The sequence below is a fragment of the Aptenodytes forsteri genome, unplaced genomic scaffold (assembly GCF_000699145.1).
Source record: "Aptenodytes forsteri isolate BGI_AS27 unplaced genomic scaffold, ASM69914v1 Scaffold477, whole genome shotgun sequence".
In the NCBI taxonomy this organism is placed as follows: Eukaryota; Metazoa; Chordata; class Aves; order Sphenisciformes; family Spheniscidae; genus Aptenodytes; species Aptenodytes forsteri.
Window position 1 is genome coordinate 464101 of NW_008794378.1, and position 17010 is coordinate 481110.

The 17010-nt window shown below is 39.2% G+C and overlaps 1 protein-coding gene across 1 annotated transcript in view; it reads left to right on the top strand.

Moving 5' to 3' along the window:
- SNCAIP (synuclein alpha interacting protein) overlaps window positions 1-17010 on the top strand; it is a 56831-nt gene that overhangs the window by 24249 nt on the left and 15572 nt on the right. Inside the window, exons 4-7 of the mRNA XM_019474210.1 lie at window positions 334-513; window positions 3552-3665; window positions 8964-9089; window positions 13063-13232. Of these exons, the coding sequence (XP_019329755.1) occupies window positions 334-513; window positions 3552-3665; window positions 8964-9089; window positions 13063-13232 (590 nt within the window). The remainder of the gene's footprint in view (window positions 1-333; window positions 514-3551; window positions 3666-8963; window positions 9090-13062; window positions 13233-17010) is intronic.

Consider the following 17010-nt stretch of genomic DNA (forward strand, 5'->3'; position numbering starts at 1 on the left):
AATGTGGGTATTTTTGCAGCTACTTCATTGATCAAACTAGTACAAAGACTTAAAGCTACTCAAGATCTTGCACTGTTGTATGACAATTACATGAGAAGGAGAGAAACTACACAGTGAATCAAGCCAGTGAGCATCTCGCCTTTATCCTTTTGCTAATAGTAGCCAGGTTCTGTATAGTGAAATGAAAAGCTCCTGGGTTTGAGTTATAAAAGAACATGCCTATGGGGAAACATCTTTGTTTTGTATATTGGCTTGTATATTGGGCTGTGAGGCTTAATGTTCTGTGTATCTTTTTATCCTTAGTTGTAACTAACATAATGCCTTTTTTAACAGCCACATTTAGCAGCAGATAATCTGGATAAGATCCATGATGAATGTGACAACAATCTGTTGCATGTAGCAGCATCAAAGGGACACGCAGAATGCCTGCAGCATCTCACTTCTTTGATGGGTGAAGACTGTTTGAATGAACGAAACATTGAGCAGCTAACTCCAGCTGGATTAGCAATAAAGGTAGCTTAGTCTCTGTCTCTACTGTAATGTGACATAAAGGTCATTTAGTTTCTTTCTGTGATGGCAGTAAGTAATACATCCAGCAGGATGTTATTTTTCAAGCGTTTTCTTAAGTGAGAGCAGAAAGAACTGTTGGCTGGTACCACAGAAGGAAATAAAAATGGATTACTATGCAGGATACAGTATCAGCTGTATAACACTGACATTTTATACGTTGTTGTCAATGCATATACATTCACAACTCTGAAAAAATTTGTTATATTTTATGGAACTTTCATTTAACTCAGGCTCAGTTGTTTCTTTAGAGAACGTAACAGTGTTTTGGTTCTTTTTACAAACACGGGTATAATCTTGTAAGATAACTGTGAGAACATGTTTACAAAGCATAACAAACCTCTGACCCACATCTGGAGGTGAAACTTCTTGGTTGCCTAGAACAATTGCTAGGCAATTGAATCAAAGTTAAAATGTACATGTTACAGAACAACCTGTCAGAAACTGCAAAAATTAATGGAAAACCTATTATGTAGGAAAATGCGAAAATTATTGATATTGCTGCGCTAAAATAAAACATAGTGCTGTACAGGAAGGCTGATAATTTATCCATACTGATTCTGGTTCTTTAGTAAGGGAGATTGAATGGCTGAATGCCATTCTTTTAGCCACTAAGTACCTTAAGAAGAAACAAGGAAAGGGGTGAAATATAATACAAAAGTTTCTGTTTCTTCCGGGGTTTTATTGTTATTTGCTTCTTGGGAAAACTTTAGAAACTGTCAGAGGACTGCTGGATTCCAACCTGCAGGTTTGCATCTTTGAGATGTCATTTCAATGACCCAGGGCCCTGCTGCAGGTTTCAGGGTTGATTTTTTTTTATTTTTCTGGGACAAGGCATATGAATAGAAAATCAAATGCATTAATGAAGTGCTATTATAAAAGTAAGGTATTTAGCTTCAATACCTCAGCCCGTGTCCACACTGAATAGTTACAGTCTGCCAATTTAAAGTCTTACAATTTTAGTTGCAAATAATTTTCTTTCTTGTTTTTTCAACCTAGGTATATAATGTGTTTATAAGCCAATAAAACCTTTTGTCTTTTTGTCCAAAAGGTTGGCTTTTTTAATAATTGTTTCCTTTAGTTTCTATAATACTTGAGCATGCTTTGACATTCACAGAGAAGTGTGTAAATGTAATGGACTCCTTCACGTAAGTGAGGGTGCTTAGGCCCAAATGTTTCTAATGATGACCTGCATGGCTGGACTTGTTCTGGATCATTGCAAAGTTTTGTGAGAGCCTTAAAGTAATCTGGCATAACTAAACTTTGTAGCTCTTGATCCTTACTCCCAAAGTGTTTTTGCACACTGATAGAATGGACTTTATTCTTCTTGCTCTTACTTTATACCATTGTAACTCCCATAATGTTACACCATGTGGGATGTGAACCTATGTTCCACAAGAATGGTGACTATGAGAACGGAAGAAAACTTGTATGCAGGAACATAAATTTCCATGGAAGTGAATTTCAACAATTTAGTGATAATGCATAACATTTCTCAGTAAGGAATGAATTAATTAAAATTAATTCTTTTGATTTAAGTCCTCTTTCTGACCTTGAGCTATGGGCTAGAGAGTGAAAATGGAGCAGTATGTTATGGCCAGTCGCACTGTCATATTGATAGTTTATTTTAACTAACTGTGGAGAAATCCTTTCCACATTAGCAAAATTATCTTATTTAGCAGGTACTTAATTTTATTAATTCTTTACCTTAATTTTAAAAATACAAAAATATTTTACTCTGTTGTGATACAAAGGAAAACAAAATAAAAAATTGTTAGTCATGCTTACTAATATTTGAACCCAAATATGATGACGACGAGGATTTTTCTAGCATAATAAAAAGAATACAAGTAGTTTCATTGTTTTACTTCATTACTGAAATTGAGAGAAATAGAGGAAAGTAACTAAAGTAAAATACTATGCATTTTTGTTTTTATATACATACATTACATATGGAAGGAATAAGACAAATATCAAATTAATTTTATTCCAATATTTCTTTCTCCCATATAATTTTAAATGGGTTAATGTTTATTACATTCTTCTTGTTTTTATAAAAATAAAACTGAAACTTGCAATGGATATTTCTTTCCTTCTCATGATAGCCGTTTCCATTTTATGCACACAAACAGCTTTTTATGTTATGTATGTTGACCTCTGTGAGGTTTTGACTGAGCAATTGAAATACTTGTTTCAGCTATAAAGAATATAATAGCCTTTATGAACATGACAGTTGGAAAATGAAGTAAGAGCAGTCCGGAATGTAGGTCATGCCAAACAGCATTTACCAAGGTACCATCGCTGAAAAGGGGCTGCAGCAAGAGAAGCTGTTAAAACTCTTGCCTTTACACTGGGCCGCAAGCATGCTCTGAAGAAAATGTTCATCTGTTTCCACAGCATCTACATCCCACCTCACAGTAACTTGCAAACTACTGGGAGCGTGCATAGCAGCTTGGGAATCTTGAGACCAGGCTGTAAAAGGTGTTCAGGGCAAGAACCACCTCCTTGTTTGTGTTTGAATGGTTTCTATTACAGATAGGTCCTATCTGTAACAGGATTACACACATAGGAATAACTTAGGAAGCATGCATTTAATTAGTGATCAATGAAGACTTGAGTTTTTAGGGAAACTGTTCACTCTGCTCCAGCAAATCATTCAGTCATTGAGCCTTGCTGTACAAGTGATGGAAACAGAACTGTGGTTTTGCTCTGAACAATCTGAGAGTAGGGGCCAGATTGTGTATGTAATACTATTTGACTGCCATTTTCATGTTGCCTATTTCGCTATAATCAATAGCCAAACTATAATTGATCCAGGACAGCAAGATAAACAAGCGTATTACATGAGGGCAGATAAAAGAACACATTTTCAAACAAACTGGAATTTCATAACATTTTAGTAATTCTGATAAGCTTTTCCCTGTTTGTAGATGTGTTTAGCAATGAAAGAGATGGAATTTAAATTTTTGTTTTAATTTGTTTAGAATGGTCAGCTGGAGTGCGTTCGGTGGATGGTGAGCGAAACAGAAGCTATTGCAGAATTAAGTTGCTCAAAAGACCACCCAAGCCTTATTCATTATGCAGGTTGCTATGGCCAGGTATGACTTTCATTTACTTTTTCAACTAGATTATTTAGATGCTCATACAAGAATTCCAATTTAAAGTATCTTTATCATTTTGTGGCTTTTAATTACAGGTGTTCTTAATTAGTTCAAATATAGCAAAATCTTTTCCCACTTAATCTGTGTGGTTTTTTCAGTATTTTCCCTCTTAAGTATTTTTTTCTTTTTTTTTTTAAGCTTTAAGTAATGGCTAGGAGAAGATTAGCTGGCATATTAGGCCAACATATTAATCCCAAGAACATCTAGGGAGGTTAGCTGTCATGATCCCTAGGGGACTCCTAGGACACATCAGAAAATCATCAAACATTTTGGGATAGTTCACATTCTCTTTCCAGGAGAGACTAATCTCAAAAAATTTTGGCAAATTGTGACAATTTAGGAATTCAGTATATTGGCAGTGAAGTGTGGTGAAACTTGAACATCATCTGTCTAGCTCTAGCCAGTTTTATTGAGAATTACATCTAAAAATATGTTGTAAACCAATCCTGTTCCACACCTAACTTATCTATAAATCTAATGGTGAGAAACCACAGAAGGGCAGCATTTCGGTGCTTTGCTAATGTCTGGAGAAACATATATAACTTAATCGCACCACATTCTCTTCCCACAAAGTCTGTTTTTCCTAAGTAGACCTTGCAATAACCCCTTTTGAAAGGACCTTCTCCAGGATCATCTACACAAGGAATAGTGATCAGTTATTCTTCTCTAATCTCTTTGGCAGATGGACCACTTTATCACCCAGTTTCTTCAACAGACATCAAGGATAAATGCAGAAAACCCACTATTTTTGTGCTAATGCTTTTTTTCTCTTACTTGTTAAGAGAGAACAAGCAAAATGTAACCACTAGGAGAATTATTTTTCTTTCCTGTACAAGTGTGGTTGTCTCATGCAATGCCATACAATTATTGTGGTGCGTTTCTGCTGTTAACTGATCCTGTCCAAGCATGGATTTACTGGAGGGGGAGGGAAAGAGAGGGAGCAAGTTTGGAAGGCTGTGGAGCTGGAAGTCTACCCTTTCTCCTGCTGTTTCCATAGGCACACAGACACCCTTGTTTTCATGCTGTGCAAAGACCTCCATTGTCTTTTCTCCACTCACCTACTACACAGATGTTACTGATGCAAGTTAGGACCCTGCTGGATATACCGATTGATTGTGTCCTGCTTTCCGTAGCAAGTTTGGCCTGTAAACCTAGCACTGAATATAGGGAGGCTGGGAGCCAGATCAGAACTGGATTCAAGACAGGCATGTTTGCTACTGGGAAGAAAAAGTTTGGAAGAGAAAGTTTCATGTGAACTTACATTCGTATCTTCAATCGATTAGCCTAATTTTGTCCTCATCTCTAAAGATACTTATACAAACTAAATCCAGTGAAGCTTTGTTTTTTTTTCAGTGAGCTATGCTGTCTACTGCCAGGAGCAGATCTGGCACACTTTATCTAGATTCTTTTCAGAGCAGGACGGAAGCTCTACCAGTTAAGAAACACCAGCTACAATCAGCCACCCGTGAAATTTAAAAAGGTGATATATAAATTGCTGCCAAATTTTCTTAGTTAGCTGAATGCCAAAGAAAGTTCACATGTAATGTCAATTTTTTTTTTTTATTATTATCCATAAACATCTTGCAAACATGAGGGAATGTTGAGGCTGAAGGGATGCCAGACTATCTTACCAACTGTGTTAAGAAGAAAAAAACTTTGAGAAATTCAAATGTGTAGTTGGCGCTATCCTCGAAGCTTTAATCTATTTTACCATTACTTACACGAGAGATAATCCATGTAAACACTGGTCTTGGCAGAATTACAAGAGTAATATTTTTACAAGGAAGACCTGTTATTGAATCATTTTCTAAAAGAGTCAGTCCATCCATTGTTTCCCCAGGCATTAGGCATGCGCACTATATTTTTCTTCAATAAATATCATTTAGAATGGGCAGCAAAAGGGAGTTCGTAGCAAAGCTCCTATGTCAAAGGTCATCAAGCCACAGTCATGGCCTGACTCCAAAGACATCTCAACAGTATTATATTTGTCCAGAGAGAGAGGGGCCGTGTAAGTTCATCTGATGGAAGAGGAGAAGAGCTTAAAGTCAAGCTGTAGCCTGGTCAGCATACCTCCTACCAAGGGCTTCTTTAAGCATAGGATTATGCAAGAAGCAACCGTGGTTGTTGGCAGGCCTCTCCATGCCAGGCATAAGTCATGGGTACATGGCAGATTGTGTACCAGCTGTGTCTGGCACAGACACCATGTGACAGGAAGGAGATGGTGGTGCAGTCCTCCTAGGTTCACATAGTAGGTCCTGACTAAGAGCTTCACAGGGCTGTAATTTCTTTCCAACATGGATGCTGTGGTAGCATGGACTGCACAGGTAAGAGGCAGAGGATGGGGAATGCCAAGGGTCTGTTGCCTGTGAGCTCCAGAGAGCCTACGGGGACTTCGGGGAACCAGAACTACAGCATGACTGAGGACCTAGAAGGGGTTCTGTGCACCGCTTGGCAGTGGTGTAGTGCTGGAGAGTGCAGCGGGGAGGAGTGGTGACATTCAGGTACGCAAATGCCTAACAACACACCTTTTTTGCACCTCAGGATATTTGCCTTCTTGTCCAATGTCATTTTTGCAAGGAAAATGTGTTGTTTTCACTCACTTCTGCTCCTCTACTGTGGAGGGATACTGGGAAGGGCAGCTTATTTAATTAATACTGAGTGATGTGGCTAGGATTAGCTGTGGAGTCAGTACTCTTCACCATGCTAATCCTTCCATTTGTAGTCCATTTAATGATTTAAATGGTCTTTGTTAGTTGTTCTTTCTGCTCCAAAAGCCAGCTGATGGAGCCAAAGTCTGCACCCTGTCCCAAAACAGAAATTATGTATTGTGACATTTTCCCAGAATCTTTTTTTAGGGAGGTTTGAATTATTGTAGGTCTAGAATATGCCAGAGGGATGTTAACCACTGCTACAACGTAAGACCATTGTAGGTTTTAAAATTAGCAGATATACTGAATAATTTGTCAGTATTTATCAGTTTCTGTTACATAACAAATATGTGATTATTTTCCATTATCTTAATCTCATGAATTTTCTTATTATCCTTCATTTTGTCTGAATAAATTGAGTTGATGATTATAAACCTATTCCTAAGAACACTTTTCTTCCAAATACATAATGTGAGTCTTACTAAAGTGATATATGAGATGTTTTGATTTATGATGTTTTCATTTTTCCTAGATGTAAGTGAAGAAAATTCTTGTTTTCTTTTTTTTTCCCAAGGATACATTTGTTAAAAAACATAGCCATTTGAGAGAAACACAAACTGTTTGAGTAGGCCTCTGGCTTTGTGCCTGTGAACAGTTGATGCACAGACAGTCCTGAGTACAGATGATTGCATTTAGCCATCCAGGCACTTGATTTCCGTGTTGATAAGATAAATGACTAGAAACCATCATTTGCTCCACGCTGATTGTGATTATAAAATTACAGAACATGCTTAACATTCTGGTCCCTATTATGTTCCAAAGAAATATATAATTTCAAAGCCATAGTTGTCTTCCAATTCTGCAGAGGAGTTTTGCTAAAATATTTTTCTTTTAATTATTAAAACATAAGGGCAATTCATAGGAGTAGTGTAATCCTTCTTCACTGCTGGCCAACACCACAGGCATCTCGAGAAATTGCTCAAAACTATTTTAAAAGGGATATGTGATCTGAAGTCATCTCTCCATGCTGGCTGTCAGCTGTATTGGGCATTCAGCCAAGGAGAAGTAAAAATACCTATTCCTTCACCCTGTAATAAAAACAAAACTGCTGTTAAAGTGGAAATATAAAGAAGACAAGTTCCAGACAGACTAGCCCTCTGAAGTAGTACACAGAGATCCAGGTGCTTGAATGGGCAGAATCGTTTGGAGGAGACCTAAAAGAGTCTGAGGAACCGTCTCCTGTTCCTTGACATTAAAGTTTCTGTGGTACTTTTATACAAAAAAAGAGATTTATACCCAAAGTTCCTAGCTAGAATTTCCTTTCCTCATTTTTATTCTTTCTCTTTCCTACCTGATTACTGCTCAGAGTCCTAGACATGCTTTCAGTATTGTTTTATTTAGGTACACTTCACTCTTACAGACCCACATATCTAACTGTGTGCGATTATGTACTTATGTATCACTGAAGCTACTGAAGTGCTGCAGGTTAAGTCTGTCCATTGGTGTTTGCCTCACCAACACTAGAATCTACAAAGCCCTTTTGAACTAGAGCTTCTAGCCAGTATAACACATGATAGATATCAATGGAAGATAATAAAAAATACATGTTTAAATAAAAAAGTTTTAACCTAGAAACTAATTTATTCTTTTCAGCTATTCAGATGCAAAAACTGGGAGTACAGGTGTAGTCAGCTATCCTTTAACGGACCTCATTTTTTAATGTAGTCTATAGATTTATTCTAGATTTTCAATACGTATCACATTCAACAGGGCACAATGAAATTTAATCTGGAGAGGCATGGAAGGTTCCTAGAGGGAAGAAGATTTTTCCAAATAAAGCTGCTGGGGAAAATAAGAAATAAAATAAGCTTAGTGCATGTATATAAACTCTCCATTGTTAGGAAAGAATTCCCATATAAGTGTGTATTACACTTGCATACACACACAAAAAGCCATGTTAAAAAGAATTAAGTTGGCACCTCAGTATTGGCTTCCAGACTTTCCCTTGCAAGTTTGTCCTTCCCAACATGCAGGCACATACAAACCGTCCATTAGTCAATACACTAAGAGCTCAGGATAGAGAGATTTCCTGGTTTTAGTTGTGTTGCTTCTCCTCTTGCACAAGAGCCCAGAGCTGGGGCATGATGATAGATTTGAAGAATCTAACTGCTCAGCTCTGTGATCTGCAGATACTCCTGTTTCAGTTTTCCAAAAAGGCTTGTGAAGTGTCACCAAATTTCACAAGCTGATTTTCAGACTGACACACAGGCTGTTCTGCCTCAGGTCTCCTCTCCAACATACAGGCATGCATGCTTTTTAATGTACAATTTCTCAGAATGTGTTACAGAACTCATATTTTTCCTATTATGTCTTTTTATAAAACAAAGTATTTCAGCTTATTTCCTTGAGGCGGGGGAGGGAAAGAGACAGACCCATGATACACTAAGTTCTACAAAGTTAAGAGAGACTGAAAACAAGGAATTATTGGACAGTATTAGTAACAGATGACAGTACCAATATTCCTCTAGTACATTTCTCTTTTCGCTATTTCTTATCTTTTGTGACATCACTTTGCCCCTCCCCTTAGGAGAAAATCCTTCTGTGGCTTCTTCAGTTTATGCAAGAACAAGGGATTTCACTGGATGAAGTTGACCAGGATGGAAATACTGCTGTTCACATAGCTGCTCAACATGGCTATCTGGGATGCATACAGGTAGAGTGATAGCTGTATCAGAAACCTTTTTACATCAAACTTGAATGACAACAACCATTCAAATGAATATAGGAGATCTTACAAGTGGGAATAATTATTGGTACATTAAAATATACTAGAAGGAAGAACTTTAAACCAGTAGGACTCAGACTGAAATACTGAAAAGCTCTGGTTTTTGGATTCTATTCTCAATTACACTATTGTTAGCCTAAAGTAATTGTTGTATTGCAAAAAGAAAGCATGATTATATTGTTTATACATAAGCAGCTAATGTGTGTGTTTTTATGTTACAAAAGGGCAGCCAGTGTAGATATGAGTACTCTTCTTACGGTTCTGATATTTTCCTTCTGTTTTTTTTTCCAATGAGTAGTTGTAGCTCTTCGGCTTAGGGGAAGTCTAACAGATAAGTTTCTTCTATGTTGAAGGATTTCCACCTTGAGTAAACCATCCTTTCCAGACTTCTAATCTTTGAATGTATCTATGCTAAACAATGCAGCGTGACCGTCATTTCTAACTAATTCTCAATGAATCAGCCTGGCCACTGAAAGCAATATAGTTGTGTTGTATAGAGCTGCTGAAAAGAGTAATTTGTCCTGCTGAGAATGCTTGCACAGCTACAGTACTTTTGGGAGCCAGATCTGAATAAACCAGTTTGGATACCTCTGTACAGTATCAGTGTTCAATGCAGACATACCAAAAAAGCTGTAGGGTTGAACTGCATGGCTAGGTGAAGCATCTCAACTTTGCGTTGAATTGCAGATGTACCCTCTGTCCGTCAAAGTTACTAGAACCATTAGTCACAGGAGTACATTTCAGTATTTGGTGTTGTCGTCACTTTGAGTGAAAGCTGTTTGGAGAAGAAATAATAATAAAATTATTCCAGGAGACTGCAGAAAGGTATTTGAGAAACAGATTTTTTAGTCATTGGAGAAGAATAGATAAAAGAATAACCACATGACAGAAAGGCAAGAAATAGACATCAAAGTGATCAAGTCAAGTAGGGGAGGAAAACATGTCTAAGAAGGAGTAGTACTTCTCAGAGTCTAAGGACTCAGATATATATCAGTAAACATGTTAATCCTGTTACCACACATGAACTGATCCACAGCACCTCTTAGGCCACTGCAAATACAGAAGATTTGTATTTGTTCAACCCTAAAAGAAATACAGCTAGCCAGTTATTGTTAGCTAACCTCTTCAGAGAGCTAAATATATTTGTGCACACTGTTATGTTGAATCTACAGATGCTTATTATTATTGTAGCAGTCTATTTATATATCTGGACTCAGAGAGGGCATAACTCCATAAAAGCCAGTTTGAGAGTCTCACACAATAAAAAAAGAAAAACAGGTGACATTTGAGCTGAATGAATAGACTTGAAAAGAACACAGTCAAATAGATTTGGAGGACACGACCATCTCTGCATTTTCTCATTGATGGGACATGTGTTCCTTTTAAAGATGTCAGGAACGGACCCTGTACAAACCCTTACGAGAATAAAATCAACAAATCATCACATTCATGCTAAATCTAGTGGTTTTTTATTGTATTGTAGACAATTGCTATGATCAGTTGGAAAAAAGTTGATAGAAGAAATGCTTATGATTTACTAGTGGGGAGCACCATTGTGGTAGGGTGTGTGCTTAGGGTTGCTAACTCAACAGTGCCTTACCAAGACCTACAATGCATTTGAAGGAGAAATGAGAGTAGGTGATTTTGAACAGAGTGGTGACATCTGCAGGCATTTTTTCATGGATAAAACTAAACCAAAAAGAGAATAGCCCTGCTTTCCCTGTGAAGAATGAAACTTAATAAATGGCTTAGAATTTTCAAGATTTTGTTGTAGATAAACACACAGATCAACAAGTGTTTTGTGTTGACGTGAAGCCATGAGAAATAAATCATGAAAATAACTAATGACAACAAAAATATACAATGTTAGTAATGTCACCTCATTAACACCTCACAGTCTTAAGTGCAGTTGATACTTTGTTGTCCTGTGAAACAAAATAAGCCCTCTGCCCAGTGAGCTTATAGTCTAAATTAAAACAATGTACAGTGAATGATCTGGTAAAAAGAAAGAAGTGATAAAGGAGGCAGGGAGATGATAAGTAGCAGTACAAAAGATGGAGGGTCACAAGCTGTCAGTGATTCCCCAGCCTGCTCATTCACTGTGGTTAAGAGCAGGTGACACTCCTATCATGTTCCAGACGGTAAGATTGCTTTCTGCAGGGTCATAACTCTCCCTTCTTGATTTTCTTTACTGGCAAATTATACCAAATTTATGGACATGAGATGCAGTGCAAGACTGTTCATAAGTTTCCTTTCTGTATAGATTTAGCAAACCAGACAGACCACCATTCCTCTTTTCCGTCAGCAGATGTAGAGGTCTCTGTGCCTGCTGTTCTGAGTCAACAAGGCCACTCCAATCCTCAGTGGCTTACCAGCTCTGCTTGGATAAGTCAACCAAGAGCTCAGCCATGCAATTCATCTTCTGCATCTGTATGTGTAATGTTAACGATGCTGTAGTTTTTGGATGCATTATGGTTTTGTTCAGAATTTTTTCCAAAGTGCTATGAGCAATGTGTGTCTGAACATTGCTGAGAACATTTAGGTCCTATTCTAGGTTCTCCAGTAAAGCAAACAGCACATAACACTGATTATCACAAACAGATCAGAAAGAGTGAAGGTTTTGTCTCAATTCTTGCTTCAGTTATTGGATGTCTTGCGGTCAGCCTGACAGAACTTCTTTTGCCCTTACAACACTCTGGATTCAAGTCCCAGAGGTAACTCAAATGTCATGCTTACAACCTGGACAGTTCTTCAGCAGCAGGCTGGGGTTCTCTGCTAGTGCTGTGAGTAACACAGGGGTATACATCAGAGTATGAGCCATTATTTATTTTTCTTAAAGAGTAAAACTGACACATATTTGAGTATCTCTTTAAAAGGAAATAGGGGGTAACCAAGCAAGTGCAAAGCAATGAGACGTCTTTCAGCATTAAAAAAACCCCAAAAAACAGACCCCCCAAAACCCCAACCAGATTGAAAAATTCATTGTACAGATTTCTTTCTGCAAAAAGAAATTTGTGCCTGTCTGACCTAAAGAAGTTGTTGGAAAGTATCTGCCATACCTTTCGTATCCAAACATCACTTGGCTAAGGAATCAGGACATTGTGACTGCTGCGTTGAGTGTTTTAAGCTCAGGGATTCTGCTGTGGTAGGAAATTGAGAGCTAAACCACAAAAGGAGTCAGCAAATATTGTAGCAAAGACATTCCTAAAATGAGATTCTAAGGGTGTGTTGCAATGCCTTGCAGTGTGGAGATCCCAAGAACAGCAGATGCCAGACCTGGTAAGCCATTAGGGCTCATCACCACCCTCTGTAAACTGGCTAGCAATGTGTTCATGCTGCCCTGGACCCTGATGTTATCTAGCATAGATGTCCTTTGAATTGCACTTGCTTGTGTCTTCTTCTCTAGGTCTACCATGTGCAAAGTTAGCACAATGTTCAGTAATGCATAGACAGGTGCATTTGCAAAAGTTTATTACTGTGGCTCAGGAGAGAATCAATAGGTGCCTAAATGTAAGGCCTCTGCTTTCATTTGGTGGTCCCACTCACTGTATGAATGCTACAAGTCATGCTATGCTGTACAAACAAATAAACAGAAAACAAATTAATGGAGCAGAACTGCAAAGGGAGAGGAAGAAAGAATATAGTCTTTTTATAGTTCTTCTGAACCACAGTTCACTATTCTGTGTTATCCTTGCATATGAGTGTTAGATTTTAGTGGTATGTGTTTTGAGCTCAAGCTGCATACAGACTTGTCAGTGACTGATTTTTAAAAATGATTGGCTTAGACCAACATTTTCAAGGATTTTATTCAGGAGTGCTTTGCGTCCAGCCGTTCTTGTGGTTGAGCAGAAGTCACAGCAGAGACTTACAGGTGTCAATGTTTCCTTTTGTGTTTTTACAGACATTGGTTGAATACGGAGCAAATGTCACCATGCAAAACCACGTGGGAGAGAAACCCTCACAAAGTGCTGAGCGGCACGGGCACACCATGTGTTCCCGCTACTTAGTGGTGGTGGAGACATGTATGTCATTGGCCTCTCAGGTTGTGAAGCTTACTAAGCAGCTGAAGGAGTAAGTGTTTCGTTGTTAGCAGAGGGATCATTCTTAAAACAAAACCCTACTTTGTCCCCTATCTATTAGCAGTGTCTGTTTTGTGCTTCTTATATACGGTATTTTCAAGTCATATTTCTATGTTATTTCTCCACTCTTTCCTACTCTCAATCATTTGCCCCTTCACCTTTAGCAGCTCAGTTTTTCAGCTGTTCTCTTTGTGGCAGTTTGCTGTGAACATAGATGAAGGGAGTGGGAGTGGAAGAGAGTATGTATGAAGTCATCCGGTCCCTTTTCCTTTTGCATACCTTGGGATCACATCATTGCTGATCATAATTTCTGTTTGCATAGCATGCTTTTATATACAGTGAGTGGCTCTTCCCAGTTACAGTGCTGGGAGTTGATGTTGGGAGGAATAATGGAAATAGTAGTTGGAGGAGTTTTTTTGGACTTGGAAGGTCACCAAAGCCCACAGTGGCTACTCAGGAAATACCTTATGTTCTGTTTTTTCTCCACAGGAGCTGGTTTTAACATTTTAGTATGGTTTTTAACAAAAGTTCTGTAAAGAGCCTGTTATTTTGAAACATGAATTTATGCAATTGCTTGCTTTTATTGTAGGTGCAGTTATTGTGACTTAGCATGTCAATAGGCTCATAAGATAAGACTCTTAGAAACCATCAGCACTGACCTAACATTGTTCCAACTTAGATACATGATCAAGAGCTTGTCAGCTACCACAAGGCATGAAAATGGCTTCTGACAATCCCATGTTTAGAGGAGACCATATATTTTTATGCAAGCAGCATGTGGGTAATTGTACTGGGTATAAATTACAAAACTCTTTTAGCAGGGGAGCTGCAGGGGTGGCCTCTGTGGGAACAGGTGAGGGGCTGCCCTTTGCCAGGCACAACTGGTTCCAGCCAGCTCCGCAACAGACCCATTGCAGGACACAACTAAGCCCATCAACCAAGTTGGTGGCACCTCTGCGAAAACATATTTGAGAAGGGGCAGAAAATGCCAGAGAGGAGGAGGGAACAGAAGAGTGACAAACAGAGGGAACAGCAAGGTCGGAGGAGCAGGACGTGCACCATGGTGGAGCAGGCACACCCCCAAAGGGACTGTGGCCCATGGAGTACCCATACTAGAACACGTACTCACCTTGAAAGGACTGCAGCCCATGGATAAGCCCACACCAGAGCTGGTGCTTCCCCAAATGGACTGCAGCCTGTAAAGGACCCACAGTAGAGCACAGGAAAAAGTGAGAAGGAATGAGCAGCAGAGAGAAACTGCTACGCACGAACTCTGACCTGTGCTGCTCGTTGCCTCACTGAAAAGACTGGCTGTAACCTGCAATGATGACAAGAGGGTAAGATAGGTGTCTGGAGTGAAGCCTGAGAATGGGGGAGAAGAAGGGCTTGGAGTGCAGATGAACCTGGGAGTGAAGTTGAGCCTGGAAAAGGGGAGGATAGGTGTTTTAAATGTCTGTCCTTTTTTGTTTCCTAATACCTGAATCAGTAATGAAATATTTATGCTAACTGGCAATGAATTAAGACCAATGAGCTTTTTGCTTCTGTTCTTCCTATTTTCTGCCCCCATCCTACTGAGGGGTAAGGGGAGTGAGAGACTGGCTGGGGGGGGGGTTGGCTGCCAGCAGGGGCCAACCAATTACAGTGATACAATACTGTTTTTAAAGGAGTGTGTAGTAGCAGTCATCTCTGTCATTACAGAATACCTTCCTGCTTCCTGCGGGGCCAACCAATTACAGTGATACAATTTTTAGTTTCAAACCGGGTGTCTTGAAAATAAGGGTAAAAATTATCTGTATTATTAATTCACTCTTTGGGTATAACCAGGTATCTATTTTGTACTGTTTTTTACAGCAAAAGGAGTGTGTAGTAGCAGTCATCTCTGTCATTACAGAATACCTTCCTGCATTTGAAGTATGCTTATTTTTATGTTTGTACCTCTGTTTTATATTATAAAGTCATTTTCTCTTTGTGGTATCTTCACTCTTCTTTTACATTTATAGTCTCATAAATACAAACAGTGAACTAAAGATTATTATAATTTTCAGTTTTCATAATTTTACAGTCTGACACTGTTCTCTGGACATTTCAAAGTACCAGGTGTTTTGTAGTCGGTTCCTTTGCTGAGAAATACTAAAATATACAAATCAGCTGATATAAAGGAAAAACAGAACATAGGCTATATCCTGAGTAGCCTGCATTAACACCTGACTCATCTCAATATGTAATGAAATTTATTTTCCCTATAACTCAGCAGAAAAAAACCGCACACACCAGGAAGTAGAAATGGCAACCACAGATTCTCCATGTTTCAGTTCTCTTCAGTGCTCTCCCAGTACTTGATATGTGTTACCTCTCATATGGAAAAGAAAGACTTGTTATGTCAGTCAGCAGGCTGTTTACCCCCATAGAAATAGTCTAAGTCCTGACTTTCCTGACAAAAGCATTAACACTTTTCCAAGTCTCCCCCCTGTCATCTCACAGACTGCATGCATAGGAAGTCATTTAAATTATTCTTACCGGGCTCCTGATGGGTTCCTTTGCTTGTCTCAGCTGGAGTTAAATCTGCTTCCCTTCAGCAGCCTGTTTTTTCAGGCTTCCGATTTCGCTCCAGTAAGTGCACCAGCAGCCTTTTCTTCCTCTTCTACAAAGAGGTGTGAGTCTCTTGTGCAACCCTGTTGTAGTTTACTGAGGCAGTGAAATACGCTATTTTGTGCTTAAAAGAACAGCTTCTGCATGGCTATTTGGGCTGCAAGCCTCAGGCCGTGAGTGGCTCTCATAGAAGCAATGGACTATGTTCAGAGGCCCATGCTCAGGAGCCAGAGTGGATGATGGAAGGAGACTCTTGCCCTGTTTTGCAACTCTATCCTGCATAAAAATCCAAGGATGGTACAAAGTACATGCCTAGGGTAGCTTCTCAGGGGGCCTTACCTTTAGCATAGCAGGAGAATTCATTGGCTACAGCACCTCTGAAGATCCTGAAAGTATCAGGTGGCAACAGATGGAAGTCCAGTTTGCAGTCTAAGTCACTTCAAACTGCTGTTACATAGGAATAGCTCCAACTTGGGAAGCTGAGTTGGCTTTCCTGTACTTTCTCCACCTAGCTCTGCTGGTGTTAATGGACATTGTTCTAGAGACAGAGGAGTTATGATTGTATCATGATGGATTACGTGAATGGTCAATATCAACACAGAAAGCCCATATGTGCTTCCCAGCCTTCCCTCAGCTGCTGTAAACATGAGGTGACTATGCAATCTTCTTTTATTCTGGGTGCCTTACTAGCCAGGGATAAGAGCCTCTCTCTGATAACACTGTATGTCCCCAGCCACAGGAAGACTGGAATGGTTGATACTGTGCAAGAACAGCAGTGCAGAAACTGTCTTAGACTAGCACCTAGCAAGACCTATCTTCAAAGGTCCTAAAGCAAAGGAGGTACCATCTTTCATTCTCTTTTTATGAGCTCTTCCAGTCATCAAGGCAACACAGAGCAGTTCTAGAGAGGTTATCCCAATCCATCACACTCATTGGAGCCATTCCTGAAAAGAAGGCAAAAAAACAGAACAATAAAATCACATTTTGCCAGAGTCTTCACATCTTTCAGCTCATAGAATCATAGAATCATTAAGGTTGGAAGAGACCTCTAAGATCATTGAGTCCAACCGTCAACCCAACACCACCATGCCCACTAAACCATGTCCCTAAGTGCCTCATCTACACGTCTTTTAAATACCTCCAGGGATGGGGACTCAACCACTTCCCTGGGCAGCCTGTTC